The sequence below is a fragment of the Athene cunicularia genome (genome assembly GCF_003259725.1).
Source record: "Athene cunicularia isolate RWA chromosome 9 unlocalized genomic scaffold, athCun1 chr9_part1, whole genome shotgun sequence".
Classification (NCBI taxonomy): domain Eukaryota; kingdom Metazoa; phylum Chordata; class Aves; order Strigiformes; family Strigidae; genus Athene; species Athene cunicularia.
This window is the reverse complement of record NW_020799110.1, coordinates 12,037,980-12,047,816: the sequence shown is the minus strand read 5'-3', so window position 1 is coordinate 12,047,816 and position 9,837 is coordinate 12,037,980. Positions and strand designations below refer to the sequence as shown.

General features: G+C 50.6%; 1 protein-coding gene and 1 pseudogene across 1 annotated transcript; both read left to right on the top strand.

Moving 5' to 3' along the window:
• Nucleotides 1–554: 554 nt before the first annotated feature.
• SST (somatostatin) lies at nucleotides 555–1,549 on the top strand. Its single transcript, XM_026854984.1, has 2 exons — nucleotides 555–707; nucleotides 1,030–1,549. The coding sequence occupies exons 1-2, from the start codon at nucleotides 555–557 to the stop codon at nucleotides 1,240–1,242; spliced, it is 366 nt and encodes a 121-aa protein (XP_026710785.1). The 3' UTR covers nucleotides 1,243–1,549.
• Nucleotides 1,550–7,492: 5,943 nt separating this feature from the next.
• LOC113483445 lies at nucleotides 7,493–9,593 on the top strand (annotated as a pseudogene).
• The last annotated feature ends 244 nt before the right edge of the window (nucleotides 9,594–9,837 follow it).

Genomic DNA, 9,837 nt, shown 5'->3' with positions numbered 1-9,837 from the left:
GTGAGACCCCCGCGACGGGGCGGCCACCCCGGGCACCCCTCGAACACCCCGCTGGGCACCCCGACGGCCCTGCTGCAGACCCCCACTTCTCAGCTGCAGACCCCCGCTTCTCCTCCAGAGACCCCCCTGATTCCCCGTTGCAGACCCTGCGTTTCCCCAGCAAAGCCCCTGGCACCCCCGTTGCATACCCTCCGCTTCCCTGCTGCAGACCCCTCCAGTTTCCCACTGGATACCCCAGTACCCTCAGAGCAGACCAGTTCCTCACCGGACCTCCCCAGTGTCCCCCTTTCAGACCCCCGGTTTCTTACTGCAGACCCCAGTTCTCTGACAGGTTCCCCCCAGTTCTCTGCTGGGATGAGCCAGTGACAGGCTGGGCAGCCGGGAAAGGGAAGGGGAGACAGCCTCCCCCAGCCCAGCCCAGCTGGGCGCTGCTGGCCATGAGGAGCAGCCGCTGCCAGGGCAGAGGACAGAGCCCCTGGTGAAGCTCTCCAGGGCTTCTCTGGGGCGCTGAACCAAGACAGCCACCCCGGAACAGCAGGAGGATGTCCTTAGCCATGAAGGGGGCAGTCAGGGCTTGGAGGGACACAAGGAGAAATAGCCCCCAGTGGGAGGGTGACCCGAATCAGCCTCTGCTGCGAGTTCCCCCAAAGACCCTTCCTGTGGCACTTGAGCAGCAGCCTCACAGCATCCTCGCTGAGTCCAGCGCGGTGTGCTGGAGGTGGCAAGGGAAGGGGAGGTGATGTGGTGCTCAGATGAGTTCATTCCCTGCCATAGCCAGGACCGCCATCTCTTCCCCACACCAGGTAGATGTTGGTGCTCTTCCACTCCGCTTTATTTCGTGGGCACAGCTGCTGCGCAGCAGATGTCGGGCTGGGCTCTTTAGATAGCCACAGCTCCCCTTCTCCTCCAGAGTCCTGCCTGTCTCTAATCTGGGCACAAAGCTGTCTTAGAGGGACACAGCAGTGAACCCCCAAAACCAAGGAGTAATTGTGGTCTTTCTCTCTCTCTTTCTCTTTCTTCTCCCCCAAGGAACTGGCCAAGTACTTTTTGGCAGAACTGCTCTCAGAGCCAAGCCAGACAGAAAATGAAGCCCTGGAGTCTGAGGACTTGTCCCGAGGGGCTGAGCAGGATGAAGTGAGACTGGAGCTGGAGCGCTCGGCTAACTCAAACCCTGCTCTGGCGCCCCGGGAACGCAAAGCGGGCTGCAAGAACTTCTTCTGGAAAACTTTCACATCCTGTTAGCTTTTGAAACCCACCTCTCCTCCCCATCCATCCCTGCCTTCTTCCTAGCCCCCCGCCCTGAGCAGAACCTTCACCACAAGAGGCGAAGACTGTAAATACACAATCCACGGTTATGGTGAAATTAAACAAACAAGGAAAATTTGAGTTTGATTTCCAGTTGTTTTAATAAAACTTTCTGTTCCAATTGTACACGATTTGCCTGAGTTGTGATTTCTGACTAGTTCTTTAATGACATGCACTCTGCAACTACTTCAGATGTACTATTTTTAATTCTTCGTTGCAATAAAGTTTATGTTTCAAACGGTGATGCTGAGACTTGGTGGTCAATGAGAAAACCCAAGACATTTCTCAGGCTGTTTGTCTTCAAAATGCCGCCTGTCACAAGGCAGCAGCAGCAAACAGCATCCGCATGTATGTGTATGTGTGCACACACAGTATCTCTTAAAATATTTGTTGGCCTTTTTTTTTGCTGTGGTCTTTCTAAAGCACCTAAAGACACGGTGGTATTTTAGATATCAAATCCCTGTAACTGTGGCTGAGTCAAATCCACAGCACTGGCACTTCAGTCAGTCTAGAGGGTTTCAACCCAATCTCCAGAGGCATCACTGTAAATCACAGATGTGTATTCCAAGCGATGGGGATCATAAAAGTCTTTCACAGTGCAAGTTTACCCCACACATACCTCATCCCCTCCTCATCCACAAACACTAATATGTGTTCTTACCTGGCATATTTTATGCCTTGCAACATCCTCTCCTTTGGAAAGTTTTCTTTTGTTCTGCACAGGGGGAAGTTTCACATCCCTGTAAAACTGAGATGTTAACCCCATGCCATCAGCCGCTGTCAATCTAATAAACTGGTTATAGCAGTTTTTCTTCCCACTACATCATCATTAGAAGTATATTTAAAGGTTTAGTAGAGTAAAATATAGCATCGGGAAAAAAAGACATTTTTCTCTCAATGGAAGAGATATTCTTTGGGGTTTTGCAGTCTCTTCCCTTTCTGGCTGCTCTGGTTTGTGGCATGCATTCGTGGGCGAGTTGGAGCTGTAGAGCTTACATCCTGCATGGAGCACAGCTGTCACTTTGATGAGAAATTCATCATTCAGCATTAAAGGTAACAAATATTTTGTAGCCATCATATGTGAAGGAAAGCTGAAAAATAGGGGATCTTGGAGATGCTCATGGGTGGAGGGCTGAGCATGACCCTGGTGGAGGCGGATTCCCCAGCTGAGGGCATGTTAAATTGCCTCTGGCCTGTGCTGTGCATAGCTCTCTGTGGGCATCGTTCCTGATGGCCTGTGGGCCCTTGCCTTTATTGTTGGTCTGCGCCTCCTTTCCCTGCGGGCAGGGCTTTGTTAGATTAGACTTGGGGGCAGGTGGATCCCTGGGAACTACAGCAGTGCCAATGTGAAATCCCAGCCACATTCTCAGTGCAGGACTTGTCTGGGCTGTTCCACAGCCGACTGGCAACGGGGAGGGCAGCGCGGGATGCACACGGGGAGGGGAGCTGCTGACATGGGCCCCTCCGAGCCCAGAGGCAGGACTGGATGCTGCCCTACCTCCCTGGAGCAGGGCAGCCGCGGGTGCTGCCTGTGCTGCAGGCAGGGTTAAGAGCTGCTTGCTCCCTGCTTGGCTGCTGCCAGCGAAGCTGGATCCTGCACCCGGATGGAGAAGCCTTGCTGTGACATGATCCTGCATCTCCCTGGCTTCTGGGAGCCTCCTCTCCTCCTCCCTTGTAAGAGGGATAGATTTTCTGCTGTGACCTGGGGAAACGGACGGTCCTCAGCCTCCACTGCCCTACATGCAGCGTGGTGGGGGTAAGGGGTCTGCCCCCTTTACCCGAGCTGGGTGCGCCACAGACTGGGCACGGAACGGCAATCCTCTCGGTGCTTTGGGGGGACAGGAGGAGAGCCCTGGCTCACCGGGCACCTTTTTTCACCCTCTGGATTTCTGCAACTGGTGCAGCTGTGGAGGATGCAGGATTAACTCACCGCTGGGAGAGGGGCAGGGCTGGCACTGTTGGCAGGGAAGCCTCCAAAAAGACATTTGAGAAGTACAGGTAAAGCAGATCATTCTCAACCCTAAAGGCAGACAGGACCTCATTTGAAAGAGTGGAGACAGACTCTCTGAAGAGAGAGCAATGGCCCTAGCTCATATCTGATTCCTTTGCTTCTCTGCATCGTCAAGGGAGCAGATTTTCTGGGATTCAGTAAAGCACCAACCTCCCCATCACTGGCCGCTTGCTCCTGTCTTGACTGAGGTTCCACTTAGCTTTCAAAAAGCAGCTAATTCTTCAATGCGGAGACAGTCTCAAGACAGCAGCTACAGGAACAGAAAGGAGGTGGAAGTGCCAGGGGCTTGAATATTCTTAGGCACCGAGTCTGTCTTTCATGGGATATAAATAGACCACTACTCGCCTGAGGTTTTTCCTCTTGGTCACTATGCTCAGCCAGTGCTTCTGAAGGGAGTTTAATCCTGGCAATTACTGGAGTGAATCTCATCACAAATAGGGATGTAGATGATCCTCAAGCACAAGCAGGAATTAAAGACAGAGTGATTCACAGGCTACACCAGCCTGTTTCAGCAATACAGCTGGTGTCACGTCACGACAGCTTCTGTGAAGCTTAATGAAGATATACTGGTGAAGGCATGTGCGAATGTCCTCAGCTCAGAGGCAGAAAGACAAACCTGCTCCTTCTATCAACTCAGGAGCTCCTGGAGTCTGGGTAGACTGCTCCCAGGGCATTAAATACAGTATCACCACATGTAACTGCACTGCAGCAGCGCCAGAAATCCCAGGTGCTGGGAGCCATACAAACACAATGCATGAGATGGTCTTGCCCTGCTGAGCTAAAAAGACTAGAAAGACAAAGAAATATTTATTGTTTCTCTTTGATAGGTGGGAATTACGGGGTAAAGAGATTAAATTACTATATTGAATCACTGGCCACGCAGACATGAAACAGTGTCCTGGGCTGGGAAGACTCCTGCTGGTCAGCGCTGAATCTGGGATGAGCACATAGGTATGGTCAGCTCCCACGGGCCAGAGCTGCCAAAGGGGAGAGCAGTTTTTGTGAGAGCTTTTCAAGCAGTGTTCTCTGAAGCTCAGAACTGAGGCTCCACAGAGGAGCAGCCTCAGCACGGGCCTGGGGGAGGTCAGGGGCTGATGATCCACACACAGCTGATTCATCTCTCCTCTTGCACTTGGTGTCATGGGCTGACCCCCATTCCAGCAGGTACCTTCAGCCAGTGATTCATCTGAGGCAGTGCAGGGAAATGTCCATGAGGAACCACATAAAAGGTCTTGAAACTGCTGTCTGAAGAGTTGCTTTTAATGAAAACCAGAGAAGTTTGTATAAGGCCTGGAAACATACATCCCCCGATGGGAAGTCAGTGATGAGCTTCTCAGCCATCCCCAGCAGCAAACTCTCCAACTAACGATGCCAGCGGGGGTCATTCACTCTAGCAAGCAGGCCAGGAATTTTTTAATGTGCAGCCCAAATCGGTAAAAAAGGCAAGTCTTCCTTGGCCCAGAAGGCTTGTTGGTGACAGATAGCTTGAAACAATCCTAGCTGTGATACAAAAGAAATACTTGTGGGATCCATATTTCATAGCCTCGGTCCACTCTGGCACCAGCTAACTCCTTTAGGCTCGACAGAAAAGACCAAGAGCCTGGACCCATGGGCACAACTACCCTTCACCCAGAAGAGCCTGTGCGATGCTCTGTGCTGCCTCTGCCTTTACTCTGCCTCTGTGTCTCCTGGCAAGCATTATACCATCACTCCGCCGCAGACACCGGGAGCATCTCAGATTCCCAGAACCCTGTTCTCACCACAGGAATCTTCTTCCCTTTCATCCTGCCTAAAGTCCCAGCACCTCTAGGGAGCACCAGAGCAACCCCAGACCCCATGTAGGTCAGCACCAGGCATTTGGAAAGAAGCACTCACTGCTGCAACCAAGTCCTAATTCTCTGAAAGAAAAGCAGCAGAATATTTATTGACCAGGGTGAGAAAAACTATACCTAGGCAATAAAAGTTATTATGATGAAGGAACAGCCTGTACTCTGCTCTCTAAATACCTTCTGACTCTTTGACAGCTTCTCACGAGAATAATGGAATAAAACTCACACTGAGCATTGTCTTCTCCTTTGTTTTATTAGGGAATTATTTGTTACTTTTTATTAACACCTAATTGCACTTCCAAGGATAGTGTTTTGGCCAGGTGCTGTGAGTACCTCAGAAGACTTTTCAGATGGCAGTCTCAGGAGACTTATCCCATAAAAAACTTGTAGAACACAAAAAATATCACCAGAAAATCACCAAGCTTGTTTTTTCTCATACGTATAGTACAATGTGCTGTCAACTATATTTCCAGCATCATCTGACACAGAAACCCACCTGGTCATTCAGTTAAAAAAACTAATTTAATGAAGGTCCCCAGTACTTCCTATGGGGAGATTCCCTGACAAAGCATAAAATGATTCATTGAAACTCACAGTTTGCTCATCAAACTCTCTCTGGCTGCTGGACCAGTGAGAGAGGGACTTGGTCCCGCACACAACAGCAGAGCATCCCTCCCACCTCTCTCCATTGCCTGCCTCCCCCTCCAGGCAATTGTCTCTTGCTGCTGACAGCCTGCTGAGCTCCTCTGTGCGGAGGGAGGAAACACTCCTGGCCTCCAGCCCTGGCAAAGCATTCCTGGGAGGTGATCCGAGAGATGCTCACCCGCCCTCCCTTTGCTCATCCCTCAACCCTTGTTAGGAGATTCCCCTGGGCACAGAGGAGAAGTTGGTGAATCCCTCTCCACCTGGAAATAAGCCTGGTGCTGCTGTATCCCGAGGTAGAGCGTTTGATCCCTTACACAGCTTTGTTCTCCCTTCAAGGAAAATATCTCCTTTTGCTCAGGACTGAGGTTTAAGGAAGAAAAAGGATCGTCCTGGAAATTGGCTGTCACATTTGCAAGACTCTTTTGTAAATCTTCACTGCCACTTCTTTTCTTCCCTGTTTTACTTCTGGTGCTTGTCAGGGTTTGTGATTCTTCCCAGAGGCTCAAATACAGTATTCCTTTCCCTGTGTCTCTGCTCCCCACGACAGCCTGTTCCCCAAAGGGTGCAATGTGGGGGGACATTGCTGAGCACAAGCCCAGGAATGGGGTTCACTGCAGCCAGCAGAGAGAGCCAAAGAGCACAGATTGTCCCTATTTATGGTTTATATCTGTAAGAGCAGATGCTTAGGGTGGGTGTCCTCTGTGCCAGGGGCTATCGGAGCTCTGGTTAAGACCTTACCACAGGGGGATGGGCTGGAGACAGGGCTCCTGCAAAGAGGGGCTTTCCATGGAGCTGCACTTTCGGGGGCCAGAGCAGTGTGAGGATGCAGGCAGCGCTGCTGCACTGAAAGATTCTTCCCTCAAGCTCAGTGCCTACTTTTCACTTCTAAAAGGCATTTCTCATGTCAGAGTCGCCAGTTTGTAATGGGTTAGAAGAAAGTTAAATAACATGAAAATAAGCAAGTGAACTGTTCTATCTAGGGTTAAATGCAGTGAGGTTTCTTCTAATGGTAACTTGTAAGAAATTGCTTCCATGCAAATCTTCCTCCGTTTGTTCAGCATCCTGAACAGCTCCTTTTTGAGTCAGCTATTCTGAAACTTCACAGTCTAAGCAGCAATAGCAGGGGAAGAGAGAGGAAGGGCTATGTCCAGTTAAAGGCTCAGGGGACCACATGGCCTCTGATGGTGGCACTTTGGCACAATGCTTGGCAGTCACTCTTTCCCAGACCTGAGAGCTCCAGGCTGCAGGACACTGCATCTTCCATGGCTTGAATAACAGCCCCTGGAGGCAATGGGGGCTGGTGGTGATGTTGCCTGTGCTGATGTCTTCTCTTACCAGCTACAAGAAGTGGTCCCGGACCTTGGAGTCTCAGTCCCTGCTGCAGGAAGAGCAGAGGCTGCCTGTGGCAATGGGGCACCCCCACACCAGTGTGGCTCCCCGTGGTCTGTCCTCCCAGCACAGCCAGTGTTGCACCAACCTCTCAATGGCTGGTGCTCGCCAGGGCTGTTTCATGTGCTCCATGCACCCTGCCAGGAGGGCCCCAAAGCTGCTGCCCTAACATCTCTATCCCCTCGGCATGGCCTAGCAGCAGGGATGCCCAGTAATACTCTTTTCCTCCTGGTTTACAGTCTTTGGAAGGAAACACCACCATCCCTGGAAGGACAGAGGCCAATATCAAACAGGAGTATTAGACTCAAGCAACATGTTCAAACCAGAGCTCTCAGCAAAAGCATGTGAGAAAAAGGCAGTGGTTGTTCTCCCTGAAACCTGCATAGAGCTTTGGAAAGCAATGATTGGAAAGAGAGGATTTCCAGCATGGATACCCTTCAGAAGATTTTCAGGGAAATGAAGAAAAGCAAGATACCATGCCAAGCCCTGGTGAGACTGCTGTCACAAGGACACAAGGAAACAAAGCCTCAGGTGATGCAAAAGAAACTTCACATCATCACTTTGCTAGCCCAGAAAGGGGACTTCTACAGAACATCTGCTCAAAGTGTCCTGGAAAGTGTGGTAGAAATGGTGGAAAATGTGTTATGCAGCAACAATGCTCAAGGAGCCCTGTCAGCTATAGCAGAGTTCATTGCCTTGGACTGCAAAACCAGCTATGTTGTTGTCCTTCTCACAGAATAACTCCAGGATCCATTCCAAGATCTTGGACTGTCTGTCAAATGCAATACTGGAGTTTGGCTTTGCAGGAATGGAGGCCAAGGCACTGGTCAATACCCTGAAGATCGCTCTTGCTGTTGTTCACCCAGGTGTGCAGAGATCAGCCATCACCTTGCTGGTACATGGGAGACCTGCTGAGAGCACCATTTGAGAGTGAAGAGCTGCCCCTTCTTCCCCAGATAGATGCTGAGCTGGAGAAACTGCATGGACAGGTTCCAACAACTCCCAGTGGTGCCAACCCCAAGCCATGCCTAGATGACAGGACCCAGGGGGACCCAGGGGATCACAAAAGGACTGAAGTCATAGACATTGGTGACAGGTTTACACCAGAGCTGGTGTCAAAGCTGCAGGAGAACTGGACCATCCAGAGGGAGGGCCTGGAAGAGGTTGCAGGCATCCTTCAGGGTGCCAGATTCATCCAGCCAAACATGAGAGTTCCCAAGATCTGGGAGGGCTTGTGTCCGCAGTCTGAACCCCACCCTGGTACAGATTGCCCTGAGGGTCCTCCAGCAACTCTCCACAGTCATGGGTTCAAACATCAAACAGCACATGAAGGACGTTGGCTTTCCCCTCATTGTTCTTTTTAGAGAAAGTAAGAGCAGCATGAGAGCTGCCACCCTGGCTGCCATGAATGCCTGGGCTGCACAGATCAACACGCTGGGGTGACTGGGTGGGCAGGACATTTCAGAAGATCTAGGTGAAGAAATGCCTTTACAGAAGCAGGAGCTGGTGCAGTGGCTTGCTGAGCAGCTGCCAATCCTCAAATCCCCTTATTTGTCGCATTATCAGGGGTGATACTAACACCAGTATCCAGGCAATGAAAAAACCTGAGGAGATCCTGAGAGAGAAGAACAGAACAGAAGCCATGCCTGGGCACATTAATGAGTGCCTCGTAGCCAGCTTTCAATCAATCAAGTTTATCAACCAGCAAAAGGAAGCAGATAAGATATGGGGGAAAGAATAAATCATTCTGTGATGTAACTGAATTCTCCAGGCCTGTAGCTGTGTGTTCCAGGAGAAGAAACTGGCTTGGGAGGCCTCAGTGGAATTGGTTAAGGATGTCATGAACAATATCTTTACCTTGATGCTAGATTTCCTGGATGAAGATCTAGAGGAAGATCAGAAGATCATACAGTCCGTTAATGTCCTCATGAAGAGGGTGTTGGAAAAATCTGACCATGTGAGGATTTTTTGTGCCTTGTTGAAGCTGCTCCAAGGCAGCCTGACTGCTGAGATAAGTTTTCTGACCTGCCGGCCAAGTGCCTGCGGAGGACCACACAGCTTCTCACGGGCACCATCAACACTGCCAACCTGGATCAAATCCTGCCGGATGCCCACATGCTCATAAAGGCTCTCTCAAAGGAAAAACTGAGGCAGCACACAAACTCCTGCTGTAGATCCTGAAAACTCTGCTGCACAACTTGTGCAAGCTGAAAGGAGTGAGGATCCTGGACAACCTTACAGTGATTGAGGATCCAGCTGTCTCTGAAGTGGAAGCTTACTTCTGAAAGACAGTCGGTCCTACTGCCAAGCAAGGGGCAAACAAACCATCTCTAGGAGCAGGGGAGGAGCCCCCCTCAGCAGCTCACAGGTTTGCAAAGGACAAAGCAGGTGATGTTTTAGAGAGCATGTTCTAGAAAATTTGCTCCAAGGGGAGTTTGAGGGATGGTCTAGAGGAGTTATATGAATGTAAGAAAAAATGGCCTGAGGGACAGTCGGAGTCTTTCCTAGAAAACCTCTCCCTCCTCTTGCAGAGCTATGTGAAGCAAAGTCTGGCCATCATCCAGACAGAACAGGACACTAGAGAGCATCTTCCTCCTCCTCCCTTGGAAATGTACCTTGAGGTGGAAGCATCTCCCCTTAGATCAACATGAGTCTCAG